Here is a 12776-nt window from a genome sequence, read left to right as displayed (position 1 = left end):
CGCCCCGCCTCGAGCTTTACATAGGGCTCAGGACTTCAAACAAACTTCCACTGATGATGTTGACAGTAGTTCTTCCGTTGACTTCAGCTGGGAATAAATCAATTTTTTACTGAGCAGGCTAACTGTTGAATATCTTCATCATCTACAGTTTCTCAGTTTTATCAGCTACTACAGCAGTTAGAAACTAATTGAAATAAAACACTTTCCTTAGGAAAAAAAATAAAATCAAGAAGAAAGTCTTGTTGACCACCATATGTTTATTTTTTAAACAATTTACAAATAAAAATGTTATATTTATCCAAGCAAACACATTTAATACTTTAGTCTTTAACAAGCTATACAAATAAGAACCATCACACTAGAGCTTTTGATAGCTCAAGGACCATTCAGGGTAGGCATGCATGTGTCTGTATCACATGAAGCGAGTCCAATTCCTGACACCAGGGTTCTGATCTTCTGCTTCTTCAGAGCTGGTCAGCTGCTAAATGATTTAACACAAATAGTTACTGGATCACAATACAATGAAAGAAAGCCCATTTCAAATCATGTAAGTGACCTCAATATGTCTGGTCCAGGTGTCAGGCCACAGAGCCTTACCGATTAGTCTTCTTCTCCAAAAGCCAGTCGGACAGATTTTCTCCCCTTGCTTAGTGATGTGGCATCCATACATGTGCTTATACAATACAATGAAACAGTTTAAGTACAGATGTAATACAACAGTAATTACAAATCACAGAGACAGATAAACAAACAAACAAAATCAACTCTAATCACATTCTTGCATTTCAAACAATGAAAGTAAACAAAACCATGCATTACAGTTTAAAGAAATTTTCAGTTTTAGCTCTTCTGCAAGTCTCCATTTCCTCAAATTCTAAATTGCTGTTCTTGAGCTTGTCCCAGCAGCTGGGCTACTCAGGGTGCTACTGACACAAACAGGGTGAGCTGGAAATCATCCAAGAATAGTCAAAGAATAAAAGCCCCCAAAATAAACAACAAAGACGCACGCATTATAAACGAGAGATTCCATTTTAATAGCAGAGTGTAGAAAAGAAATTGGCAAAAAAATTCACATGAAAAAACATTTTACACAATTAATTATGTACAGAATAAAGTATGTGTCTGGTTTCCGATGATGTAAGTTTCACTTTAGTCGAGTCCTACCACAGGATGCAAAATACACCCAAACCCCTCAACTGGAACAAAAAGCAAACAAAAAACATATACATAATCCCAGCTCTGGCTCCTCAAATATTGGGACTGGCTGGGTTCACTTCAACCCACTGGGCTTTCTGCTAAGCTTTCAGCGACTCCTGAATTTGTTGTAGCTCCCAAACTACTGTCAGCAGTTTCTGTTTGCTCAGTCTTCTTGCTCTGGATGGTGCGTACTCCCTTGCCTCCTGAGCCACCCTCCTTTCTGTGTGGTTCTTTGAGCTCAGGAAGGAACATTTCCATGCACCCAGAAGCCTGACATTCTGTGCTGCCTCCGTCACAACTCAGTGACGGCATTTCAACAGCGCCACGTTTGCTCTCCTCCACCTGCAGAAGGATCTCAGACATGGGAGAAATGCCCTGCATTTCTAGAACTGGCATGACCACTTCTGTAGTGTCACTATTTGAGGACTGCAATCCAAGCTGCGGCATAGCTGTTTGAGAAATCTGTGTGCAAAATTTATCTTCCCAACTACCAGAAGTCACTGTAGCAAAATCAGTAATCTCTGTTTCATCCACTGTTTTTTCAATGCCCAGCTTCTTATGTTTACTGGACTCCAGCCTAATGGATGCATTAGTTTCTAGTTTTGAGACTTCATCTGTATTCTCATTTAAATGTCCTGCTGTAAGGATGCTGAAGCATTCATGTTTTATCTTAGTATCTCCCAAACTGAAATCAGTGCTTTTGAACTTGAGCTCTGCTTTCTGGGAGGGAGTCTCATTGTGTTTCACATCTTCCGATGTCAAAGAAACTTTCTTGTTATCCACACGAACATTTGCAGAGACACTTTCAGATTGCTCAGTGTTCAATCCTGAGTGAGTGGTACTCAGATGAAAGTCATCGGCTGCTGAGGTTCTTACAACCTCATGCTTTGTTTCTGGGGAGTGGACAGCTTCTTCTGAAAGATGCTCCCTGTGGAAATCTGCTGATAAAGCAACTGCTGACTCTTGGACAAGATCAGAGTGAGCCCTAGAAAAGCCTCCAGTCCCTACTTCTTTTGCATCTCTCTTGATAAAAACATTATCTAATGTTGCATCAGATTCAGTGTGTCCTAATGGTTTCTCTTCAACTTCAACTACTAATTCTACGCTGGATCTGAGTTCAACAATGTTCGCAGAGCAGGCATTGACTAACCATGCAACCTCCTGCCTTTGGGTTTGGTTATCTAATACTGCATGGCCTGAAGGTTCAGGTCGAACTTTTTCTTGAGCTTCTAATATGCTACTTCTAGTTTCTGTGTTGGCGAGACATGTGTCTGGCCATACCTCTGTGAATTCTGAAGCACTAACTTCATTAGAACCAGTTTTTATTTCTACATTTGGAGTATCTGATAGATCCCAACCACTGTCAGAACAAGAATGGGCTGTGATGACCTGTTCTTCTCCATTACTAGTTCTGGAAGTGTCCCATTCACCAGGACTTCTTGTCAATTCTGAAATCTTATTTTGGGTTTCTGAAATTCGGGGAGCTTCGCCAAGGACTCCTGGCTGAGATACTTCCAAAGCTACACTTTTCAGTTTTACATCTTTCAAGGAGGCATCAATAGAATTCTGCTCTGTCATTACTGCTACAAAAGCTTTTTCTTTTGAAGTGTTTTGAGAATCACAGAGCAAGTCTGGACTATCCGTTTCTGAGTGAGTTCTACAGTTACCACTTAACTTTTCCTTTACCAAATGGGAATTTCCCAAATTTTGAATTTCATTCTGTGTTTCAGGTAACAAAGTCTTTGGGTGTAAGCTAAGCTCAGGCTTTACCGCTTTTACTTCCCAGTCTTTCATCTCTGCATCTTTCTCCAAGGTACCAGGAACGTTTGTGTTAGTAACCACAGTTTTATTTGCATCTTCCTGTCCAACTTTCTCTTGGACCTCTGTTTTCTGTAGATCACAGAATTCCTGATTGCCTACCTGCTCTCTACCTCCTATATCTGCAAGTCCAATTTCTGCAGGCATCTGGATACCAGAAGTGGTTTTTGTTTCTGACAATTCTGTGACCGACATTTCAAATAGCTGAGGCTGAAGTGGTTTCTTGTTCATTTCAGCCTGATTCTCACCAAGAACCCAACTCCCTGTTACTTGATTATTACACTGTGAGGAATCTTCTTTCAATTTAGTCCGAACATCTGTTGAAAGAGGAGTCTGAAATTTTTGACCTACGTCTTTCTGAATACCATTTTCAATGTCAGGGCTCATCTCAGTATGAAGTATTAAAGCCTCCTGAACATCAGTTTTCTGCAGTTCTGAGCTTCTCTCAGCTGAGTGGACTTGGCTAACTTCAGTAGCCACATTCTGAGAATCCTCTTTCAAGGAGGATGAGCTATTATTTGTTCTAGGGTTTGCAGATAAGTCTGCAGGTTTTGTTAGGTTAGAGTTTTCTCCATTTGGAAGCGCAGAACTTGCAAGCTTGCTGTCAGCCGAACCCTTCCCACCACTACTGTAGAAAATATCATAGAGATCTTTAGCATTGGCTGTGGCCAAGCAAGAGTTTCGTTTCTCTACCTTTTTTGCCTGTTCACTGAAAGCAGTTGAAGGTGGTGGTGGTGGAGGGGGTCTCACAGGCATTGCCAGCATTGTCTGTTCACTTTCAGAGACACCTGGAGCTACTTCATCTGCAGGGATGACAGCTGCCTGCTGGACTGCTGGTGGAGGAGGGGGTGGAGGTGGTATATCAGAAGTCTGAGAAGACTCACTTTTCTCTGCTGCTTTCAAGTCCTCCTCTGCCCCTTTTAAAATTACTTCTTCTCCTCCAAAAGCTTTTGAGATGATATCCGGAGGCAGCAGAAGATCTGCATTGGTTTCTTTCACCACAGGCAGTGGTTTGGTGGTAGCTCCAGAGGATTTTATGGATAAAAAGGTGTTCAAAGGTGCTGGTTTGCTAACTGTTGCAGTAGTAGACTTCCTGAAGATCATTGTGGGGACTGGTAGATTCGGTAGAATTTTTGCTGGTGTTGATGTGGGAACAACTGGTGTCCATGGGCTAGTGTGTGGAATAACAGTTTTCCCAGACAGCTTGATTTCAATGGGCTTGACATGGGGTTTCCCAGACTGACACTTGTTCTCCTCTTTGTTTCCTTCTGTACTCTCCTCCTTTGGAATAGCTCCTCCTGGGGTTTTATCCTCTCTCTCAGTCTTTTTCCAGCTGAATTTCCCAAAGGAAGTCTGGCTTGGTGATTCCTTTTTAGATTCCTCTTTCTTTTCTTCTTTTTTCTCCTCCTTCTTATCTTCCTTCTTCAGCTTAAGCTTGATACCCATTTTTCGCCCAGAAGAATCTATTTTGCCTTGAGTTTCACTAGTCCCTTCTCCAAGCTCTGGGATGCTCTTTGCTTCCTCTTTCTTTATTATTTTTGGTTTCTTCTCATCCTTCTCTTCTTTCTGTTTCTCAACTAGTTTCCGTTTCAGCTCACTCTGCCGCCTGCGCTCTGTTTCCAGAACTACAGCCAATCCAGCTTGACGGTCTAGATTTCTCCTCTCTTCATAAAGTGGGTTTTCATCTATGTATTTCTGTGGAAATAAACAGCACAATTTTAGCCACTGTTTCCATGAAAAATAGACAAATAAATTCAGCTCTGTAACAGTTTTGACTTGTTCAGAAGTGCCATCTCAACACTAAGAGAGCAGAGAGCTTCTTCCTACCAAGAAACTGAGATGCTACAAACTCCACATTCTGTAATTTAATGTGAATTTGAGTGGTGGCTTGCAGCAGCGCTGTCACTTTGCAGAAGAGTTTGAAAAACAACGCTGGGACTTAAACACTGTTTCAACCTCATGCAGATGAAAGATTAGTCTCTATGTAGTTGGAAGTTCTGCTTATTTAGTTCAGTAGAATGTAGTGAAGATAACCAAATACATATACTCTGAGGAGTCAAATGTCATTCTTCAGGAAAGGAAGACAGAACAAGTAGAAGCTAATACAAGGAATGACTCACTCCAGGTACACCAGTTACCAACCTTATATTTCTCATTGTGGGGATGACTTTTCACATGCTGCTCTGCTGAGATTTGATCTCCAAAAAATTCATGACAGAGCTGGCAATAATATCCAGTGATGGGAATCAGAAACTCAGAGCCTGAAAAGGCCGAAGAAAACAATCAGAGAAACAAAACTTAATAAATGCCAAGCTCTTAACAAAGCCAGATAAACATATCAAAGTACAACAGCAAAACCTCCAGCAATGTTCCTTTTGGAACAGTTAGTGCTGCTCTCCTTACACTTACAGTATGGGAAACACCACTACAAGGAGCAAACATGTAAAGTGAAGAAGCTTGATTACTATGATTCAAAAAATTATTTTAGTGCTCTCCATTGAATTAAGGGTATTCCCTATTCAAGAAGGTTAACACTTCCTACAGTCTTAATCTATTTTCCATCTTTGTGGTATAGTCTGCTCAAATACTGAACACTTGGTTTATAAAAAGAACACAAGTATTTTCATTGAAGTTCAGCAAGACTGCATCCTTCTGCCTACAGAACCAGCTGCAGTTATCTAACACACTGCAAATTCTCCTTTAGCGGGCACTACTAGAAGTACATAACAGATTAATAAACTGAGATTGATCACTGGCAGGCCTATTTAGACATTCAGATTTTAAATCTTATATTAATTTTCAAATCACTTACAGCCCCTTCCATATGGCTTTCTCAGATTCTCTGTATCCACACTCTACCAAGTACGCATCAGTGACTTTGCAGGGACACCTCTACTAAAAATGTATTGAACGGAAGAGTCTGTTGCAAGACTCTGTGGAGTACTGCACAAGACCTACCCAAACACAGCAAGCTCTTGTGGTCATGTTCTGAATTCTATTATGTTAGCAAAAATCACTTCAGAACTACATTGGAGAAAGAAAAAGTCTCCTGATATTCAAAATAAAAAACTAAACTCTAAAAAGAAGATAATGAACCATGCTCTGTTTTCCTACACTCTTGCTTCATGACCTTTTCCACAAGAACAACCAGGAAATTAAATCATTTGCCTTTTACCTAATAATACAGTATCTGTATGTGCTCCTATAACAAGGTAAAGTTTTGAAATTCCTTTCTCTGAGCAACTGGAACCTACTGGAGGGCACAGGGAGATGATACCCAAGTTAAAAAAAATTAACGTACCTTTGGCAGGAACAGTTATCTTATCAATGCGTTTTATGGAGTCTTGTTTGGTCTCACTCTGGGTCTTCGAAGCCCAAGGTCTGTTGTAAGGATCCAGGGTCTATTTGCACAGTGACAGAGGTATACAGGCTCATATATTACACTAGCAAGGCAAGTACACTTGTCTTTTTCCTTTTTAACATCCTTTCAGAACACTGAACATTAAAATCAACGTGCAAATATTTACAGGAACTATGTTTTCCTTTCTTTCCCCTCCCATTTTGCAATTTATAATGAGAAAATAACCTGTGAAAAGGGTAAAATGTAAATGATAGCAAAGAACAGGTAAACAGATGAAACACAAATATCAAATGCTAGTTCCCGAGCGAACTGAACACAGGCCCCATTTACACTAGTCGGAACACACCGGTAGCTGTAAAAACTGCTCAAGTCCAACATTAGGGAAAAAGAATTTGATAAGCAACTTCTTGGGTTCATTATTACTTCAGGTTCTCTTGTAAAATGTAGTTCTGTGATGTATGTTTTAGTGTTAATATTTATAGCAATATGAAATGCACTTAGTGAAGGAAGCCTGCAACATACCTGTCTGTGTTTCTTATTATGCATGTGTGTGAAAAAGTCAAACATGGTCCCGCAGATGGTATTGCAGTCTTTGCACCAGTGGTTCCCTGCATCATAATATTCATAAATATTGGCCAACTGGAAAGGATGTTTGGAGGACTGTGAAGAGGATTCTGCTGGCTTCGGGCTTCTACCTCTGGATTTTTCATTAGTAGTTTTTGATTCCTAAATTGAACAAAAGGAAACACTTCTCTAAGACAAGGCAGGACAGACATAATGCTCTAGAACTCAGAACCTGCCTCCAGCAGAAGCCACACACACCAAAAAAAATATATATGTATCACCTGCTTTTCAGTGCCCACGCTAATTCCACTGTTTCAGAGAGCTGGTATTGCCGACTAAGATGATGCGTGGCCACAGTGAAGAGCTTCCAATAAGGCTCCCAGATGTAATGGCTGGATGGTTGTAGGTAATCAAGGAACCAAATAAACAAATTCCCTATGGCATGCACCCTTCCCACTTTATGGGTTTCACATAGTATGGTTACCATACTAGCCAAACAGTGCCCAGAAGACCTAAAATGGTTCCCCTAGAAGCATTCAGAAGTTACTGTAAAGTAGCTTGGATGAAAGCAGAATGAAAAAGGAAGTAAGAATTAGTTGACTAAAAGTATTTAACACAATCAGCTTTATTGGATTATTTGAGAGTTCCTGAATTCTCCAGAAGACTCATTGCTTAGCAATAATAGAAAGATGGTGTTTTGTTAATTACCTAAGCATATAAGGTGAAGCATCTTGTGATTTAAGCACGTGATATTTGCACTTACATTGATTTGTACAGAAAGACGCCATACAGTGATACACAGACATTTCAGGACTCTAGCCAACATTAATACTAAACTAACACTGCAGAGTAGCAAAACAAATAATCCGTGAAATAGATCATGAATGAGCCCTGCTAATTTAGATTACGATAGTACTAGATGTATTTTGAGTTACATTTTCAATGGCTGAAAGCCCATTATGTTATATTTTCTAATCTGCATGGCAGTCCGGAAAGAATGTTACCTTAGCAGACCCGAGTTGGTTGCATGATTTCCAAGTTATTCACCACTGGTGTTGAACAAATTTACTTAAGCAGATTCAAAATCGTTAAATAACATCTGCCTTTCTTGAAATTCTTTTTGATAAACAGGGATAGATTGTCTCCTATTAACACCACCCCACACAACATACATTGTAAATCAAACAATGAAGAGACACCCAGGCCACTATGCACCCCACAGATATCCATATCCCAATACAATCTAGTTCTTGGGAGCAGAGTAGGAAGTGACCCAGTGAATATTTGCGTATATTCTGTCTGCAAGAACATAGCAAAGCTGACATTCTCTTAAACAATGAGACTATCAATTTATGATCTGCAGGAAGTGTATGGAAGCATGTTCATGATGTCTGAGAAGTGTCATTGTTTATGTTATTTACAGACATACACCCATCCAATATATCCTATAAAAATACTATCTCAATCAGAACTTTAAAAAGACAATGCTTCTCACATAGATAGGTGACAGCCAACTCTTAACCCCAGTTTGTGCTTAACCACAGCTCAAAGATGTCTTTATAATTTGCTATTTAGAGCTCAGAAGTGACGATCTGTCTGTTCAGTACAACAAGGCTAGCTTCACCTCTGCACTGACTATGTAACTACAACACACAGACACAGGTTCAGCAGCAAGGGACTACAAGGTAGCTTGCAAATAAGCAGAAAGGCATACGGTTTTGCCCTTACGTTGGCAGAGTCAACCGCTCTGTCAAGTGTCAACCGCAGAGTCAAGTGTCAAAAGGCCTGCACCACCTTTGTTAATTTTTTTTAATGAAAATAATCAGAATTACAAGGTGAATCTTAGAGATTAAAGGCAGTGTCCTATGTGCTTACAGATATCTGAAAATACTAAATGTTTCTGGCCAGAACTCAGAATTTTCCATGTTAAAATAAGGAACTATGAAAAGGGGACCAAGTCATTATGGGTTCACACAATACAAACAATGAAAGTTTAAATAATGAAAAATATATTCACACATGCCATATCTCAAGAAAAGAAAACAATATAACTTAATGCAATGGAGGATTTAACAGACATTGTTGCCTACTTTAGTTTTACAATGTGGTGACTGAAGCAAATGATTTATAAAAGTAAGTGGATACTAAACTTCAGTGATGTTTCGAGAAACAACAAAAACAAAACACAAAAGCAAGCTTTAAAATGAAAGACATCTAATGAGTTCTCTGAACCAGACCAGGATGAAGCATAAGGAAAAGTTTACAGGATACACAGATTTGAGTGACCCTGTAGGAAATACGTCTTACCCTGCTAACGTTTTTCTCTCTGCAAAGAATATACAGTAAGGTCTACATAAAAAGCATCTACCATCTCCCATCAGCTATTTCTGTTATGTATTTGAATAAACATCTGAAAAGCAGGATAATTAATCTCCTGAATACATGTATAACCTTTCAGATGTTACTATCATACACTACTTTCAAAGTAAAAACTATCTTCTGGAATGCAATAAGCCTGTTTTGGTATATCCAGCACTCAGTAGTACAGACCATGTCAGAGAGACCATACTGATGCATACTGACATTTCTTAAGAGAGAACACTTAGCATGTACATAATAATCACGTTAAGCTGACAATCATATGTAAGTTTTGCAATTTTAATATCATCACCCAGTGAGAAGACCAACATGCTCCAAACTTGCAGAAAGCTTTGCTGCTACAAACATTCCTCCTTGACAGGTCATGCCAGAAATGTTTCAGAGAAAAAAAGTCTGTCCCCCTGGTATCGCATTGAGACCGAACAGCTACAAACACTCATGATACTGTTCAATCCAACCAACACCTCAGCAAAACAAAGATCAAAACCAGTAAGTGGTACTGAACTGCACAAACCCTGAGGGAAATTATAAACACTGATACATTGATTCTCACCTGCATGCACCATCAAAACCACCATATGAGATGTGATAACAAATGACATCAAATGATCCTCTAGTAAATGTTTGGGAGCAGCTGTCTCCCCAGTGCCCTCTCCTCTTAGTGGGAAAATCATTAGCACACAAGCCAGAAGACTTTACCTTGTTGGAGGAAGACGTTTTCTCCAGACCTTTTGCATTTTCTGACTTGCTGTTCTTTTCTGAGGAATCTTTGGTTTCCACAGATGGTTTCCGGGGTTTTTCAAATATGTTGATCCCCAGGATTTGTGCTACTTTGTCAAGTTCAGACTGCTTCTTGTCAGCTGCATCAGATTCTTTATGCAGCTCTGAAATCTCCTTCATAATATTCTCTTGTAGTCTGTTCACCTCAACCAACAAGGGGTCTTTGTGTCCATCCTTCTCACGACGTTTTTTCCTCAACATCTCTCCTGAGCCAATCAAGGAAGTAGAATAGTTGGAAATGCAACAGAAAAATTTTCTTAAGATCTGTACAACTATTCCAGCAACAAGCAAAATACTAATATAAAATATTACAGCTAAATCTTGACTAGGAAGTTGTAAAGATGGAACTGACTCTCAGGTACAGCATCACTTAAATCTGCATGATCCACCTCTATAAGGACTGCCTTAATATACACTCCTAACAGAGGCACCATAATCCTCAAGAGAGAGAATCAATTTAATAATCACTATTTCCCTGTGTGACCAAACAAACAAAAGTTAATCGTACATTCTAACCTGAAAATATCATTTTCCAAAAGTGAGGGAAATTAGTATTTATTCAGAGCAAACAAAAGTTTTAAAAATAAAACAGTTAGTTCTGTCTAGAGAGGACTTTTCCTTCTCTAAATAAGATTCATGAAGAATTGAAAGGCATGATGACATGTCTTCAGTTACTATTTCTCACTTCTTCTGAAGAAGCACTAAAACGCACAAAGTGCAATTCACTTAACTTATCAAGCTGCCGAAGAAGATGCAAGAGCAACTGTTTGCTTCAGTGTAACAGCCAAATTTTGACATAATTAATTTTAATATAGTAATTAGGTCACTGCTTTCTCAAGAGTTCTGCATTGCCCGGAGTACGAAAATATTAAACTACAGACTATTATTATTTTGGTCTTCACTTCTCCTAGCAGGTACTAGGACTTGTGACACATCCCAGTGGAAAAAAAAAGCTGGGGGGGACGCACTGTACCTTGCTGTTTACGAAGCCTGTCCAATTCAGTCTTGAGATAGTAAAGCTTCTTCTGCCGTGCTTCTCGTTCATTCTTCAGTTTTTCTCTCTCTTCTATCACCTAAACAGATTGGAAGGGGACTGGATTTTCTTCTCTTCCCAACACAAGTTAATCAGTCTTGCAAGAATGACAGCAAGACTTCAGTTTGCCAGTCACAGAACACTGCTCACTATTCTCAAAACGTTCTTGAGTATTTTAACGCAACAAATACACCTCTTCCTCTGCATCTGCAGGTAAGTATATCATGTGCCCACGCTTCAACTCTATATGAAGGCGATTTTTTTCTTTTGGGCAGTGCATTCCCCAAAACTGCTTTGTTTGTTGCACCATTTCCCAAGGCACTTAGGCTCAGCTGACTATCTTCTACAGGGGTGAGCGAGATCAATGCTAAACGGCTCTTCAAAACTCATGCAGTATTCCCACAGCTAGCATGTCCCATCAGTGACAAAGGACTTCACAGTCCTTCACCCTGCCTCCTGCTTTGACTCTGGCCAATTTTAGCTATTATTTAGGCTTCTGCTTCAATTTGATAGTAACTGTATCACCAAATATATTTTGCAGGCATAACTGTCTGAAACGAAACACCTGGATGAAGTTTGTTTCTTGCTCAATAACGTAAACTTTGGTGTGAGGAGCTCACAAATCCGCTTTTCACTGGTTTTCACTGATTCTCATAGAAGGAAACCAGGTAATATGCTAAAATGAAATCTGAAAAGTTCTTTCAATTTCCTTCCCAGTTTCATTTTTCAAGAGACAAATCCCTTTTTTTTTACCTTCACAATGCTCTTAAAGCTTACTACTGACTCCTCCCTTGAACAAACAACAACTGACCCAAGGCCTTGTCTTCCCTAGAGAATCACTACTACTATGGCAATGTAAATGTTGGCAGGATCCCTAGATCCTGCCTGGAGTAAGCCCTGGAAGGAGTTCTACCAACACAGTTAGGCCACCTCTTAAATGCCACAAGTTTTTTGGGTTTTTGTGTGGTTTTTTTTTTTTAATCACCAAAACACCATTTTCTCATTCTGGGTTTTCTGCCAGCACAGGAGCATCAACTGGAGCATGCAAGTTTTTATACTCCAAGCCATCCCAGCAAAAAACCAGTGGACTAAGCCCAAGCCAAAGACGTCTGTAGTGCAGACAAAGCCCTAGAAGTTCTGCCAAGATGCACAGGTGAGCCACCAGGGTATCTCATGGCAGGAGAAAATCACACATCTTCAGCCAACAGAGCTCTTCCCGAAGTGCCAAGTTTCATTAACAACAAAATTTCAACCATGTCAGCTGAAGAAATTATTATTCCTGCAAGCGGTGAAAGCTCACTTATGTGCTGATGTAGCACTTTGTGTAAGTACTCCTCTTTAAGTCACTTCAAACAAAAAGCAGAGAGGTTATCTCAGACCAAAAATTTAAACTGTCTTCTTTGGAGCCTCTCTTGGATTCAGTGGTCCATCTTTCCATGGCCTGATTCGTTCTAAGGAGCGTGATATAACTGAGTAGGCAAAAAGCTTCCAGCCTCTGCCATGTGCAGCTCCTCTACTAGCAGATCTACCAACACAATGTATCATTAGCACAGCTACACTGAAAGAATGTCTCTAATGCAGATACGCATATGTAGATGAAAAGTTAGATATGAGCCGGCAATGTGGGCTTGTAGCTTAGAAAGC

General features: G+C 39.8%; 1 protein-coding gene across 1 annotated transcript in view; it reads right to left on the bottom strand.

Annotated features, from left to right (window-relative positions):
• Nucleotides 1-1010: 1010 nt before the first annotated feature.
• Nucleotides 1011-12776, bottom strand: part of ZNF318 (zinc finger protein 318) — a 28197-nt gene continuing 16431 nt past the window's right edge. Inside the window, exons 5-10 of the mRNA XM_050893308.1 lie at nucleotides 11073-11172; nucleotides 10019-10305; nucleotides 6899-7102; nucleotides 6317-6416; nucleotides 5158-5276; nucleotides 1011-4710 (exon numbers count right to left, since the gene is read on the bottom strand). Coding sequence (XP_050749265.1) covers nucleotides 1276-4710; nucleotides 5158-5276; nucleotides 6317-6416; nucleotides 6899-7102; nucleotides 10019-10305; nucleotides 11073-11172 — 4245 coding nt within the window. The 3' untranslated portion in view covers nucleotides 1011-1275. The remainder of the gene's footprint in view (nucleotides 4711-5157; nucleotides 5277-6316; nucleotides 6417-6898; nucleotides 7103-10018; nucleotides 10306-11072; nucleotides 11173-12776) is intronic.

This window comes from Gymnogyps californianus, chromosome 3 (genome assembly GCF_018139145.2).
Source record: "Gymnogyps californianus isolate 813 chromosome 3, ASM1813914v2, whole genome shotgun sequence".
NCBI classification, from domain to species: domain Eukaryota; kingdom Metazoa; phylum Chordata; class Aves; order Accipitriformes; family Cathartidae; genus Gymnogyps; species Gymnogyps californianus.
The sequence above is the reverse complement of the archived record's forward strand: the minus strand, read 5'-3'. Positions and strand labels throughout refer to the sequence as shown.